General features: G+C 40.0%; 1 protein-coding gene across 1 annotated transcript; it reads right to left on the bottom strand.

Moving 5' to 3' along the window:
• Nucleotides 1-261: 261 nt before the first annotated feature.
• Nucleotides 262-16115, bottom strand: LOC116042798 (adhesion G protein-coupled receptor E5). The gene is made up of 18 exons (XM_031289189.2): nt 15990-16115; nt 15759-15885; nt 12253-12327; nt 11744-11887; nt 11527-11655; nt 8396-8539; nt 8071-8114; nt 7715-7825; nt 7464-7617; nt 7193-7312; nt 6907-7106; nt 6618-6785; nt 5603-5797; nt 4456-4673; nt 4139-4297; nt 3020-3188; nt 2735-2836; nt 262-2197 (listed from the first exon to the last, which is right to left on the bottom strand). Exons 2-18 carry the CDS (start codon nt 15787-15789, stop codon nt 2156-2158), a joined length of 2205 nt encoding a protein of 734 aa, XP_031145049.1. The 5' UTR covers nt 15790-15885; nt 15990-16115; the 3' UTR covers nt 262-2155.
• Nucleotides 16116-16525: the final 410 nt, after the last annotated feature.

The following is a 16525-nucleotide window of genomic DNA, read 5'->3' as shown; positions in this document are numbered from 1 at the left end:
GGAATAAACAGCGAGAGTAGATTAGTAACAAGTAAAAGAACTGCGTTCAAAACAAGAAGTTTTGTATCATAAGCAAAGTGTATCAAAAGTTACAGCACGGCTAAATGGCGCTATGTTATTGAATAAACGAGCAGAATGTTAGAGCAGTTTGCAAATTGTTGGCAGTTCATCTCATTTTATAAGATAGCTATGTGGGCCACGTTTTGTATGTAGTTTGTGTCAATGTGTTAGTCTGTCGAAAAACCACACACTTTACAGATGTTTCAGCTGAAGTAGAAGCTTTAATAAAAAAATTGTGGTGCACAATCTTTGAAGAAAATAGTACCAAACAACATCAAAACACAGTAGAAAAATAAGTTCATATAGGCCTACCTTCAAATAATAACCAACTATAGTATATTTTAACAATAAGATCCTTACATTCACAAAATGCTGCATAATGCACATAGCTTTTTCACATAAAATACATTTTGCAATGCATGAATAAAAGGTATTGCCACACGTAAGACCTAAAACAGTTTAGTTGTTAAAACCAACATATAAGTGGTCTTACAATCAATCTCATAGATGAGAGAGGAAGAAGCAACTTAAATATAAACAAACAGTACAGGACAAAACCAATTGCATAAAAAAGATTGATTTGGATTCCAAAAGTACTCTCTCTATCTCTCTTTTTCTGCAGATAAATGTCTCTGATCAATTTCTATAAAATATAAAATATATGATAGCTTTATTACAACAAGTAAACTGTTCAAGTTCTGTAAGTGAGGCTGGTTCTCAAGTCTTCTTGATTATCACATGCACCATGTGAGTGAAGATGTGCTGCTTATCATTTTTACAACAGAAAAGTGCAATGACATACTCAGGTCTGTACAACTCCCATTAGACCTCATCAAAATGGTTAAAGTTCTCATTTCAGGGATGTGATACCTTACAGTCACTAACAATGTGTGTAGACATAGGCTAACAGCTATTATAAGAAACATGACAACATAATGGAATTGTATTCCATAAACACAGTTTGTTTGCAGGAAGCTTATCAGAAGGGTGGGTCTGTTTTTGTGAATTTCCCAAGTAACTATTATGGGTTGGATTTTTTTTTTTTTTGTGTGTTTTCTTATTAAAAAGAAAAAAATATATCTTTACATACACCAGTGACAAAAGGACTAAGCTCAATTGGAAATTAAAAAATATTATTTAAAAATAGCCACAAGTGATTAAAAAAAAATCACTTATTTTGTTTAAAATAATAATAAAAAAAAATAATCCTTGCAGGAGCCCACATGGGATTAGCAGGAACATGCAGGAAACATCAGAGACACTTCATGGGTCATTTGCTTCATCTGTTAGTTGTTTCTTTGCCATTACGACACACCGGTAAATACACAACATGGAAACATGGAATAATTATGTGAACATCCCATGAACAAAAATCATACCCACCCTTTTTTCACACAGTAAAACATTTATATAAAATACAGCGCAAACGTATTGCTCATGCTTTAAACATAAAGAGCATCACTCATATTTTCTTGTAGCCTACATAATGTAGACTTAATAGTCTGCACTTGAAAATAAATAGTCTGTCAGTGTACAGTATGTACTGTATGTATCACTTTTAATCCCTCCCAAGACAATACAGCTCATATTATGATTTTGATATGTTTTGGATAAATCGATAAGATACTGGAATATCGTCACTTTCACTTAAAGAGTTCCTGAAAAAAACACAGAAGTCGGCTACTTCTTGCTCGCTCTGACAATCATTACACATGTGAAGGATTACTTTAGCAATCGATTGGCAGATGATGCTACTCATATTAATGGATTTAAGTTTATGGTTTTTGAGTTGTAAAAAATATTTGGTCATATCAACTTCATTAGGGTCTGAAAGTTCTGAGATGTAACTACTGGGGCTAATCAGACGACCCCTCACATCTATCTGATTTAATTCATTGTTTAATACGTTGTAACATTAAACAGTTGGTGCAGTGGTACAACAAAACTAAAGTAAAGTTTGAATTAACATCATTGTAAATAATGACTAACATGTTTATTTGAAGTCATCCAAACCGGCAGGGTCAGGGCCAACTTAGCCGAGATAGGTTAAAGGTGTGGTAGTCTGTCTCTGGGGTACAATAAAAAATAAAGGGCTTCATATTTTGGATTCTCCGGTATGCTGCCCACTGCGAGAACCCTAAATAAACACAAGCAGCACAAGATCAGAAACAATGTAAGACAACATTCTGTATGTAATGTGTTTATAGCAATGGCAGAGGTAAGATTTTATTAAAGTAAAAGTAGCAAAACCACAATGTAATACTTCAGTAAAATGATGGCATTCAAAAGTAAACATTTTTAAGTATAACCAACATTTTGTTGCTAATACTTATAAATGGATACTTAAAGTATCAAAAGTATATGCATTATGCAAAATGTGTTGCTATATTGTTTTATATATCATAAAATATGTTATGCATTACCATGTAAATAGCCTTTACATGTCATAGTTGGTCAAGATAGAGATCATTTTAATGCTTAATCTAATGATGATGCTATGTTTTGTATGTGAAATTTGAATTCAAGTATCAAATAAATGCAGAGAAATAAACATTAAACGTAAAAAGTCCACCTAAAATGTTGTGGCGTATTAGGTAGTATTAATACCTCAACAATGTAGTTGACGTGTTTGTGACTTAGAGAGTGATAGTGAGTGAGGTCCCTTGATGCTTACTTGTGACTGACTACTGGATGGATTGGTACTGCTGAAGTCCGAGTATCTCTTCTTCTGTGGTGTGCAGATACAGGAGACAAAATGGGCATACTCCTCTCTCACCTGCAGAGGGCAGCAGAACATCAGGAAGAATAAATCCACTGCTCAAAACCCCTACATCTTTGTAGTTACAATTTCTCTTGTATTCTTATATATCTTACCCCCCCCACACGCACACACACACACACACACACACACACACACACACACACACACACACACACACACACAGCTACTGTACCCTACCTGTTTAGACAGTAGGCAGTGCATGATGAAGACCAGTGCTCCCTGCAGGCTGTTGAGGATAGTGAAGATGTACGCTACTGCTGTAGTGCCCTCTTGAAACAGGAAAGCCCCAAACACCCACATCAGACCCAGTACCCACATCTGCGCAATAGCCGTCACTGTGAAAGCTCTGCAGAGTAAAAAGGAGGATGGGAGGGGGGTGGGGGGTCAGAAAAAAGGCAACAGATAGAGAACGAAAGGAAAGATTAACATGAGCCCAAACACATGGATGACTCAACAACCACTGTAGTGTCTGGAAACCCCCTGAAGGTTGTAAAGGAAGAGAAAAAGTGGATGGTGCTCAGCAAAGCAGCAGTTTACTGTCTATTGAAAGGCGTTGGAAGAAGAGAAGCCAAAAGCAACTGATAAAAGGTTACAGAAAAAAACTGTTTCTTTCAATGTACCCTGCATGATCTCTTTGTAGTATTTGGTGATGTATCCCTCTTATTCCTATTAATAACTAGCAATATAAGTCACAAGATACAGAGGAGATTAATGACATATACAAGTTTTATCATCTAAAACACCAGGTTTAAATTTCGGTCCCTCAGAATCTGAGATAGTTCAATGGAAATTTGGATAGGATACAACATTTTCCACTGCCAGAAACCTCAGAAACGTTATGATTATAAACAAATGCTTTTTGAATTGTTGTTTTTTAACTCAAAAACTGCTCCAAGAAATTCCCATTCCCAATTCCCTGGACTAACATTGATCATTGAACATCACTGATTGATGAATCATGATGTCTTCTGCAGCCTAACATAAATACAGTGTTGTCTACAAATGCACTGAGTGGAGTAAGAAAATGCATGGATGTGGGGGGGTCGGGGCCTCAGTAGCATGCCATTAGCGAGAGCAGATTTGGTAAAAAAAAACATTCGCTACATTTTTCCCTCACAAAGTTCTCACATTCTTTCCGTCCATGCATTTTTCAGTTCCCAAAGCTGCTCCATTTGGCCTACATACGTATTGACTTACGCAGTTGAATAGGTGAGGGTCACATTACTTCATACACATTATCTCAGCAGTAGCAGACACACAAAAGCCTCACAGGCAAACAAACACACACAGACTGACTTTATTTTGTGCAGATTGGAGAGGTCTGGGTTGAGGCTGGTGAACTTCTGGGCGAGCTTCCAGACGGTGACGATGAAAAAGAAGACATTGAGGATGATGATGAAGCACACGGGGCCGTAGAAGCTCCAGATGAGGCCGTCTTTCAGGGACAGCCAGCAGCTAGTTGGGAGGAAGGAAACACGTGCATGACAGGGTTTTCCTGACGTCGCCGAGATAGATAACAGCACTGATGTAATGTGTGAAGTCTGTGTAATGCACTGATGTCATTGCTATCACACATCGAGTATGCAAACACACACACATACTACAACACTTACTGCTGGTCAGTGCCATATTCGTTTGGTCTAATGATGGCAGATATGATGACGATAACAAGGGGTATCCCATAACCAATGATGAACAAGTAGAGGGGCCGAATGGTGGCGTTGAACACCAGGACCACCATGCGGTACAGCTGCACCCCTTCTAACAGCATCCAGGTAAATACTCCCAAGAAGAAGAAATGAAGCATCGCTGCAACGAACCTGCAGCCGGCCTGTAATAATGTAACAAGACAACATGGAGGAAGATGAGATCAGAGAGGAAGGAGCAGAGGAATGAAATGTCTCACAGCAGTAATCTGATCAAGACAATACTTTGAATAAGAAATGTCAAAGCTATTTTTGATGATTACATTACAGACAGATTAATTAAATCAAGACCAGTGGGGGAAGAAGTTAGATTCTTACAGTAAGTTCTATCAGTAACTTATCAGTAAAGTCATATTAAGTTTACCAAAAGTAAAAGTACTCATTTAGGCCCTTTCAAAACGTATATCAAAACAAAACAAAAAATACATTAATGTTTGACCAACAATTTTATAATTGAACTCTTTTATACACTGTTGGATGGTTTAATCTATATAAATGTACCATAAACTGATCATATGTTTTGTATGTGTATTACTGTCATAACTATAGCTGTCAAATAAATGTGGTTGGGTAGAAAATGTGTTCTGAAATGTTGTGAAGTACATAAATAAAGTTGCATAAAATGGAAAGCACAAGTTCTCCAAAGCTGTTAATTTGCAACACTTATTACTAAGACAAAGGTATTACAATGTTGGTGCTCTCTACTAGTACAGTAAGTACAAAAAATGTCTTATTTGGTCATTTTGTGGTCAGCCTTCTCAAGAGTACTGTGAAAACATCTCGAAGCACAGTTTTCCCCCTTTTTTGCCTCAAAATAACCACAGAGGTATTCAAGTGGCAGGAAGGCAGGCTTGAGGTTTACAGAAGAGTGCCTCTTCACTTATTAACTGGGCTCTGCTTTGTTGCATTTACTGTAAACAGGGTGATGAGTGGAGCAGTTCAAGCCATTGTAAACATTTTACAGTAATTCAATTACTTTCTTATTACTTTAAAGACATACTCAGATGATTGCACTCCGTGTAACTAAGGTCACTATTTGTTTGCACAAACATACCACAGGTTTAGTTTGTGAAATGCCAGCCAGAAAGACGAGGTCAGCTATGAAGAGGCAGATACAGAGGTGTAGGTGGATGGTGGTGCGGGTTCCTTGTATGGAGCGGCAGAATTTGAACGTCAGAATGCACAGTATGAGGCACAGTAGGGAGATGATCAGCCCTATCTTGGTCACCAGCTGGAGCCCAAATGTGTGCTGGTAAGAGAAGACATGTTAGCTGTTTAATTGAAGTTATAAGGTCATTTACAAAATATGTGTGTGTGTGTGTGTGTGTGTGTGTGTGTGTGTGTGTGTGTGTGTGTGTGTGTGGCTTCTCTTCTTCCAACGCCTTTCAATAGACAGTAAACTGCTGCTTTGCTGAGCACCATCCACTTTTTCTCTTCCTTTACAACCTTCCAGACACTACAGTGGTTGTTTGGGTTCATGTTAATCTTTCCTTTCGTTCTCTATCTGTTGCCTTTTTATCTGATCCCCCACCCCCCTCCCATCCTCCTTTTTACTCTGCAGAGCTTTCACAGTGACGGCTATTGCGCAGATGTGGGTACTGGGTCTGATGTGGGTGTTTGGGGCCTTCCTGTTTCAAGAGGGCACTACAGCAGTAGCGTACATCTTCACTATCCTCAACAGCCTGCAGGGAGCACTGGTCTTCATCATGCACTGCCTACTGTCTAAACAGGTAGGGTACAGTAGCTGTGTGTGTGTGTGTGTGTGTGTGTGTGTGTGTGTGTGTGTGTGTGTGTGTTTAAACAACAGTGATAACGTTAGTATGGCTGTTGCTTTAGAATATGTCATGGAAAATGTCATTATGAAATAAAATGTCTATAATGACATGTCTATATTCACTTGTCTATTCACTTTTTGTGAAAATAATGATGAAACAACATTTCATGATAATGAGTTTAAATTGAAAGTGTGTGTGTGTGTGTGTGTGTGTGTGTGTGTGTGTGTGTGTGTGTGTGTGTGTGTGTGTGTGTGTGTGTGTGTGTGTGTGTGTGTGTGTGTGTCAGCTTCCTACCTTCATGGGGTAGAGTGCCATAAGTACAGCAAAGCTGCTCAGATGTTCACATGTACACACAGTGTGTTTGGCATTGGAGTACTGTTGATAACAACCATCTGTGGACCAGGCCCCTCTCTCAGTCCAGTATGCGCAGATGTAATTCAAGTTAGCCGACTCCTCTACGTCCTATGCACATAACAAAACCACTGTGTCAAAAGTAGGCTTTGTGTTTCATTTATATCTTCATATTCCAGTACATCAAATATATAGAACTATAATGACTATACACTAGGACAGGTGAGACTACCTGTAAATGTCTGAGGGTGATGTTGACGGAGCGGCTCAGGTTCTGAGTGGATGGGTTGGAGACCACAACAGACACAACTCTAGAGGAGATCTGAAAGGAGGGATTCACACCATCTTTTTCATGTCCCGTGAGCTCGTCAAAGGACCGGTTAACAGATATCTCAAGGTTATTGTAGCTCAACAACGCAGCCAGAGCAAAACCTGTAAAAGACATGAAAAGACAAGAAATATGATAGTATTCATTAACAAACTTGTGACTTATTTGTCAGAAGAGAAGAGAAGTTTACCAGGGTAAGAGCCCGTCCCAGCTGCTGTTGTCCAGTCAGTGTCAAGTGTAGCATTCTCGGTGGTCAGATGGATTGGTCCAGTGGGTGGAGTCTTTCCCCTCTGCACTGCAATATCTGCATCTATTTAAACATATTTCGAATGGCATAGTTCACATTAGCTTTCCCACCATCATTTATTAATCATACATCCTCGTCCATAGAAAAGGCCTGTGAGCTTGTAATGTTTCAAATACAGTATGCAAATCACGGCTGAGCTTATGGACACTGTTACCTGTCTCAGAGGTCTGTATTTTTGTGCGGTTGTCTTTGAGCTGTGGGCCAATGAGCATAATAGCGTTCTCCACCGTACTGAGCAATCCGCTCACATCTTCACTGCTGTCCAGTTGACCGGGGGACAGGATGGCCTCGGTCGCTGTGAAAAGTTTCTGTCCACGTTGCAGGACAACAGAGGGGGAATTGATGAATACTTTGTGTCTTTGTGTGTGTAAGAATGTGTCTGAGTTTTGTATCTGCTGTTCTGACCTCCAGTAGCGCATCTCCATCTGGGTTCCCTTCACCAGCGGCACTTGGGTTAGACAGAGCCAAACAGCTGTTTCTCATCATGGACAAAATGCCTGCCAGGCCTCCGAGCAACTGAGACACAGAGAGAATAATAAGACTATGTAGTTTGCCTTATACTAAAGTTCACGTATACTAAACCCTACAGGGCCGCAGGGTGGACTAAGTAGAGGAAATTGGTTAAAATGTTTTAGCAAGACCAACAGTGCTGGATTATAACTGCACTCTGAGCTGCATGGACAGATGGGAAAATAAACCCTCCCAAACGTAATGCATTGTTTCAGCATGCTAATCATTTTGCATCTAAATGTCTGGTTTACCGGTGCAGGCCCGCCGTCTCCATTGAAGCTGTCACAGTTGAGGGCTAGATGGAACAGAGCAAAACATCAGATTATCATCTCGCAGGCTGAGTTTGATACTTCACTACAGTGTGCCTCATAAGCCGAGGAGTGTGATAAAATCTACACAGCAAAGCAGCAGCACAGAATCCGATGAGTCAAAACAGAAAGTATGCAAAGGTACTACAATGATTTCTGTGTGGTATAGTTTGTTCAAGCAGGGTGTGAACAAGTAGAGACTTGATTCGAGGAAATGAAAGTAAATAATGTTAATGGAGAGGGTTCGTATGTGCACTTATACACTCACCTGAGCATGGGGTCCTTTTGTTGCCATAATTGGTGTATCCTTCTGAACACTTGCAGTGGTAACTCCCAGCACTGTTTTCACAAGTCCCTTTCACTCCACAGAGATCTTCTTTGTTAATTTCAGCTTCGTTGCATTCATCTATGTCTGTGTAAGGAGAGGGAACGGAGACTTATTTATTATAGTAATTACTGACATAACTCAAAGGCAGTGATTGCAAATGGAACAAGCATCTCTGTAATGGAACCTGTGGCACGGTCCCGTGAGTCTTTCATTGCTGGCAAAAGGATCTTAGAGACAGTTCTGAACTTTCCCGGCAGCTAGTGTCGTGAGATGTTGTTAAAAGGTGCAATTTATCAGGAGGCAGGAGATGGCTTACCAAGCACTGATGCTCCGCCGAAGTGGTTTCACAACGAAATGGACAAAGGTTTCGACCGTATACAGACATTATTGGATCTAAAGTTAGCGGGTTAAAGAGATTGAAGATAGGCAGTCGGGTCACACCGAAAGCCTCGACTTCTTTCATGAAGACCTCGGAGATCACAAAAAGAAGATGGAAGTAGAAATCAGCGGTCTGAAAGACGAACTCGATGATCTGGAGAATTGCGCAAGAAGACAAAATCTGAGGTTGGTTGGTTTTCCAGATTGAGTTGAGGGGAAAAACAGCAGAAGTACCTTCACCTCCCTGGTGTCGGCAGAGCACTACCTGACCAAATATCACCCGGACATGCTCACCTGAACTCAGCTCTGTGCTGTGACTTTTTTAAGTGGAATTAGGGTACGTTCACTTTTGCGCCATAATTACAGTGTAAGTTAACCCATACGGTAGTGCAGGTGCTTGTTTTCTTTCCTCTAAATTACTTTAATCCTTTCGCCCACCCCGACAGACTGCTTTATGACCGATAGTTAACCACAGACCGCTGTTTTGTTTGCAGCAGTAGCCGGTGTTGTGATGCAGGCGTGGCGTATGTAAGGCCAGTTTATTTTTATTTATTTCTGTAATGCTCAAGGCAGTGACTCAATATACTTGTATACTTCAGACTAAACGCCTCTTCCCTTTTTTCTCAACTGTCCATCCACCACTCCTCCCATAACTCAATTTAAAAGTGATCCATGTATGCCATTATCATGAGACCTTGACCATTTGACTTAAAAAGGATTTAAGCCAAGACTTTAAAGGTGGGTACAAATAATCTCTTTAACCTATTACACATTTGAACTCCTCCCTGCCAGCTCTTATTGACTTGCTCTCCACATACAGCAGTATATCAGGATATAAAGTCAATCTGCAAAAAAGTGTGGCTTTGCCTCTTAATACTCCAGCGGAGCAATTTCCACAAGTAAATATTCACTTCAAAATGGATGCCCAGTGTATAACATACTTAGGTCTGACGATCCCCACTCAACTAGATAGAACCTTCTCACTAAATTACAACCCTCTACTTTTAAAGGCGGAGAGGGATCTGGACAGATGGAGGCATCTACCTATGTCTTTGATAGGGCGTGTTAACTTCATAAAGATGAATCTGCTACCTAGGTTCCTCTATCTGTTCCAAACTCTTCCTCTACCGATCCCTAGTAAGTTCTTTAAAAAATTAGAAAGCATAATATCTAATTTTTTTATGGAGGGGAAAAGTGCCCAGAATTAAAATGAAAACTCTATACAATACTCCCCAGCATGGTGGTCTAAAGCTCACGAACTTTGAACTATTCTACTGGGCGGCCCAACTAAGAGCCATTTGGATTTGGCAGATGGAATTGGATAACCCTAGCCTAGAAATCTAGACGCACCCTAGCAGCAGCAAATGTAATTTGCAGCCAGGGTCAGTCTAGCAACTCTCCGTTGGCTTGCGAGCTGGAAAAAACAAATTGTGGTCAGGCCAATCACATCGTGTAAAGAGTCGGTGGGCGGGCTTAACATAAGGATGGCAGATTTGCGATGGTTCCGCGTGAATTCCCTGCTACTTGAAAACAAAGAAGATGGCTGCTGCTGGCGAACAGCGGTCTTTCAAATTGGCTTTAGCCGCGACTCTGGAAGATTTGGAGTTAAGCACTGAAGTCATTCTTAAAAAAAGGAAGATGTGTTCGGAGTTTTGCCAACCGGATACGGCAAAAGTTTAATCTATCAACTAGCATTGCTCTGGTTGGCTATGAGTGCAGAGGGAATGAGCTGTACAAAATTAACACACTACTGGGGTCCATTCTGGATATGCTTAAAAAGTTAATAGGAGTCAAAATCCCTCATTCACCAAGACTTGTTTTGTTAGGGGACACAACAGCTCTGCCAGCTGATAGGAGGAAAAATATACGCTTTATCAAACTAGCCTTGATCGCTGGAAACAAGTGCATTGCTATCATGTGGAAAAGCGAACTTCCCCCTCCTGTCTCCTTATGGTTGAAGGAGGTTACCTCATATATGGCCTCAGCAAAAAATGATGTTCAATCTCAAAAAGAAACCTCATCTATTTGTAAATTGCTGGAAGGACTTTAGGCGGTACCTTAAAAATATGCTTCAGCCTGCTGGGCAACCTCTTCCATTGGTGTTACAATAGGCACGGAAGTAACTCACTTCACCCTGCCACTACTGGTGCCTTAACTTCCTGACTTTGCTGAGCTTGACTGGATCTCCAGGTTTTTTTTTTTTTTTTTTGGCTTTTTATCATCATCATTATTATTCTTACTAGTAATAATACTGTCACCTAGACTGGGTAAACCCAGCCCAATCTGCCGGCGATTTGATTTCGCCCTGCAGCTCAGGCTGGAAACCTGTACGTTTATCTATCCTGCTTCCGTTACAAATTTGCAGGAACCAATCACAAACTGGCTTATCCACCTGGCGCGCTATTGGCGGGTTTAACACAATGACGATAGAGAACCGACCAAGCAGCTTTTTGTTTACATTCAACAAGCCGGCCTCCGAGGTGCAGCACTCCATGTGCACTCTGTGTAGGTGGGTACAGACCCTAGGCTACTTGATTGATATCTCCCTCACTTTCCTGTTTTTTGTTGTCGCACCTATTGGGGCATGTCAACTTTCACTTTTATAATTCTGTTGAGCATATTGTTTTGTGATCTAAGTACAGTACCAATCAACTGCAGACAAGGGTAGAAAAAAATAAGTAGACACTTCTCACCTTTGCATTTTTCTTTGCTACTGTTGTTGGTGTACCCAAAGTGGCACGTGCACTTGTAGCTCCCAATCAGGTTAGAACAATTTGCAGCGGGACCGCAGAAACCATCTGTATCGGTGCACTCGTTGATATCTGCCAGTAGAACAAGTGAAGATGGGTAAGAAGACTGGCTAGACAAGAGAGAGACACTGATCACACACACTCATACACACATGCTTACCTTTGCACTGTCCATCTGTAAAGTTAACCTTCCCATTAACGTTTCTGAAGCCTTTGCTGCACTGACAGTAGAAGCTGCCATACGTGTTGAAGCACTTTGTTTCTTCCCCACAATGTCTTATGTCTTCTTCGCACTCATTTACATCTGGATTTGGATACAAATACATAAAGAAAAATAATACAATTATCGTAATAAATCTTAGTCTTAGTCAATACATAATAAAACACATAGTGCGTGGTAATCTAAGAATTTAAACATCTTCTGTTGTTTTCATTGCAATCAACTCTGGATGTGAGCAGTGCTTAAATGCCTTAAATGGAAAAACGAAGTGGAATGTCACCACAAAAAAGGCTTTTCCTGGTCAACTTCAGTAAGAGGTATTGCATAATGGTAACAACACTTCTTTCTGAGAGCTCTTGTCTTGAGTAGATGCCACAATTAAAGCATTGGTAGACAGAAACAAGAGAGTGGAGAGGGATAGTTAAAATTAGAAAACAGCAGATTATTACCAACACAGCTACTGCCATTTGCGCTGAAGCCTTCGCCACACTCAGAGAAACACTTTCCCAGCATACCCAATAAGCCTGCGGGGAAAGAGAGAGAGGCCATTAAGTTTCAATTGACAGTTAAGGTAAAATCTTACAATAACAAAGAAGACACAATAAAGTAAAGCAACCACACCTGAGCTTAGCGCTGCAAGTACAACAAACCAGCTAGAGCATTTTTTCCTCCTATCACATAATGATAAGCAGTTTAGCCAGACCATACTCCAGCACTGTGGAGATAGGTCTGTATGAAAATGTAAAAAGTATGTAAATGTCTGTAAATCTGTTTCATCGGATTTTAAAATTAAAAAGCCATTGAATTTCTAGCACTAAATATGTATGCACTGAAATGATGTATCTGAATTTTGTGCCTCTGAATTTTACTCTTCAAATTTACAACAACTAATTTTCACCTTTATTTTTCTAAGTTCATATATTCAGAATCCAAAATACAATGTTCAACTAATATATTTTCAACTTGCTCAAATTCAACATGTTTAAACATTACATTTTGCAGCTGAATTTGGCCTGTTGAATTTGAGGAAGTGGAAAATATATTAGTTGAATTTAATACATTGTATTTTGAATTTGGTATATTGAATTTTGTTATGTTGAATTTTGGATTCTGAATTTGAAAAATAAAGAAAAATAGAAAAATAAAGGTGAGAATTAGTTGTTGAAAATTTGAAAAGTAAAATTAATGTTGTTTTTCCATTACATGGTACCTGCTCGACTCGCCTCGACTTGACTCGACACACAGCTGGTTAAACTATTTAAAAATGGCGGGTTGGTTCAGGACACCCCCGTCTGTCGCTTTCACGTCGCCTTTTGGTATCGGCTCAGCTCGCTTGGAACCTCGACTGAGGTGGTACTAAAAAAGGCAGAGGGAGCACTGCCCCCTGGTGGCTGAAACTGGTAATTGCATTGTTTAAAAAATTAGTGGAATAATTAATTATATCTGGCATGACCAGATTATAAATAGGCCTATCTTAAATAACACAAAACAACTAAATGGTGATAGGTAATACATCAGATTTCATATACTGCTTTAGTAAAAAAAATATTACCTGGCTGACGATGGGAGCAGCAGGACGCAAAAAACAAAAATTACTGTTGCACTAGTCTGGACATCTTGCCGTGCCAACCTTGCAATAAAGGTTTCCAAAATGCCATGTATATAAATGTGATGTCAGCGTACTAATTGATTGCGGCCTTGCTGGATACACCGTGACTCTGTTTGTGGATCTACTGATCGCTGTGGATTACTTTTTTTTTCGTGTCATTGGATTACGGCAAAATAAGGATCTTTTTTCTCAACGTGTCTTAACGTTTTATGGTGAGTTTGGAGAGGCATCTCAACAGACTGTAGGTCCAACACTGATTGTTCACTGTTACATTTTAGTTTGTCTATTGCGTTCCAAGACAGCCGCGCCGCGATTGGATTTCATAAGGGCGAATTGTTAAATTGTTACAATGTAATTTAAAATCTGCTTTAAAAATAAACATATGTGTTTTGGAATATAATGTTAATCTTTGGTAGCTTTACCTATGTGCTAAAATATACAATGACGAAGCCTAGTGACAAGTCCATAGCAACCAGTGTTGAATTGGTTATTTCCCAGTGTCCTTTGCTGAATGGTCTCAATGTTTTATTGTTTTATTTCATATGAATACTAGTTTACTAGAGGAGGAACTTATTTGAAGTAATGCAGTAATGCAGGAAGTGTGCATTTAGTTTCCATGTTTATTGTGTTTTCACAACTATGTTAGTGAGTAAATCTACTGAAATGGCCACCACACCATAACAGAGGAGATGAGAATGCAGAGGTTAACTCAAGTATGTCATGGCTGTAAAAATTCTAATTGCATCTGTATAGCTTTGCTAAGGACAAGCTAGCACAGAAGGGGAGTCTCATAGAAAAAGTATTACTGGTGAGGGGAGGGTCAAGTCTTTTTATCCTAAAGGTCCCAGAACTCCTCCGGTGGCCCCTTAAATAAATAATGAACAGTCCCTAAACTCATCCCATGATTCCACCCCATGCCTGTCAGATAAACTACACACCACAACAGACACATGTCAGTCACATTTTTTTGACTCATGATTCACTGGTAAAGCAGAAAACAGCGCCCCCCCCTCACATGGTCTGGCCTAAGTAAAACAAATATCCCAAATCACTCCTGTGTTTCCCTCCCTCGATCACAATGAGCCCTCTGTTGTTGCTGGAGCTCCCACTGGAACACCACTTTAGGAAACCAGACAAAGTTTGACAGTGAGTGTATGAAACAGTGTGACTGAGTCTAACTTTATGACTAAATAACTGTGGACAGAAACAAAGCCTGAAAATATACAAAGAGTGACTTTGTGCTCAGCTCGCAGCTGACATTCATTCACCAGTAAGCACAGTGGTGAATGAAAAGTAAGTCTGTAACATAAACTGTTCTCTCTGTGTGTCTCTTCCGTCTCACAAATCTTCACAAGCCGTATGTTACATTATTTTGTCTGTCTGTCTCTCTTCCTGTTTCATATACATTTGTGCCTGATAGAAGGTGGAAGTTATAAATGCAGCCAAAGGATGAGCCTTTTTGCATACACCGGTGTGTGTGTGTGTGTGTGTGTGTGTGTGTGTGTGTGTGTGTGTGTGTGTGTGTGTGTGTGTATGTGTGTGTGTGTTGGAAGGAAATGCAATTTCTTATAACCTGCAAGCCTTATTTCACTAATGAACTGACTGTTAAGTCACATGTTTAAAACTAATAACCTTTTTCAAAATTAAGGTTAGGTTTGCTACTGCTGACCGTTGCAAATACAGTACTTTTTTGCTTCAATACCTTGGTGCTCAGTTAGCATACAAAATTATGATAAAGATTTTATTGATCACCAATAAAACAAACTATGGACGGGCTCCAGTTTGTATTCAACAACCTATCAGCACATAAAGGCAAAGATCATGAGCAGCTGTTCTTGCTCTTCTATAGTAAAAAAAAACAACCCTTGGACCCAGTCCAGCAGAGTCCAGTGACCGAGGTTCTTACTTCACAGCAGCCACTCTGACCTCCACCCAAAACATCCATACATCACAGCAGCAAACACAGCTGGAGGGCTGCTCACTGTCTGACAGGGTTAACATTACTGAAAGATCAATTGATCTACTATCAAATTCACAAGTTATGACCTCTGATAATAGTTGCCATATTCATAGTTGAGCTTGTTTGAAAGTGAGAAATTCAAAAATAGAGGCTTGTATATTAATAAAGAAAAACATTTATTTACATATGTTTCTAAGCTGCCACATCTTAAAAATAAACCTGTCTGACTGAAACAAAAAGTAGAATCAACATTTCTAAACTCCCTGTGCTTTTTGTTTCCTTTCTTTTTCTCAACCTTTACACACCCACCCACCCAGTCACACTAAAACAAACACACACACACACACACACACACACACCCATTGTGCTTTCATTGATAGACTTACCAAGAAGAAGTAGCTCCTTCCCAGACCCCATGTCAAAGGCAAACCGATATCTCCACACAGCTGATGACTTTGAATTAGTTGTAAATCTTGTAAATCTGGTTGATGTCTTGTAATAAGAGTTTAGATCCTGTCACAAAGTTCAAGAAATATTTGTTTTCTTCTGACTTCTCTGTAGTCCACAGTCCATAAAATCCAGTATGAGAATCAAAAAAACAAAAGATAAATCCTTTCTGTAGAGGATAATTGTATGGCCGGGAAAATAACAGTGAACCTTCACCAGCTTTCTTCCTCTCTCAGATTCACTCTAAGTCTGAGCACGCCTCGCTCTCTCCCCCCGATTCCCCACCCCTCCCTCTCTCTCTCTCTCTCTCTCTCTCTCTCTCTCTCTCTCTCAATCTCTCTCTCTCTCTCTTTTCCTCCCTTTCACTTATCTGTGTGGCCTTGTCTCTGTCACGTCACTCTTTCTTGCTCTTTTCTTTCACTCCATATCTTTCCATGTGAACACATTTCTCACACTGGCACCGTATCACATTGCTTTCACAAACCCCTCCTCCATCTACGGCGTCTTGCACATTTCCCTTTACGCTCCAGCGGGCTCTATTTCAGGAGCTATTCACAACACTCTCATGAGAGACAGAGAAAGAGAGGAGGGGGGAACAGAGACCGAAGAGAGGCCGATGACTAACACTCAATCTTAACAGCTGCTGCTGTATATATGAGTTTTGCCAGTAAGTAGTCGTATCTGTTCCCATTCTCCCCAACTCTAA

Source organism: Sander lucioperca, chromosome 4 (genome assembly GCF_008315115.2).
Source record: "Sander lucioperca isolate FBNREF2018 chromosome 4, SLUC_FBN_1.2, whole genome shotgun sequence".
NCBI lineage: Eukaryota > Metazoa > Chordata > Actinopteri > Perciformes > Percidae > Sander > Sander lucioperca.
Note: the sequence above shows the minus strand (reverse complement) of the source record. Positions and strands in the feature narration are given on the sequence as shown.

Excerpts from the sequence above, each read along its gene's own strand:
- LOC116042798 (XM_031289189.2), bottom strand. The coding sequence starts at position 15,789 with ATGGGGTCTGGGAAGGAGCTACTTCTTCTTG. Across the intron at positions 7,107-7,192 it reads TGGGACGGGCTCTTACCCTG|GTTTTGCTCTGGCTGCGTTG; the intron begins GTAAACTTCTCT and ends TGTCTTTTACAG. Across the intron at positions 4,674-5,602 it reads TTTCACAAACTAAACCTGTG|GCCGGCTGCAGGTTCGTTGC; the intron begins GTATGTTTGTGC and ends ACATTATTACAG.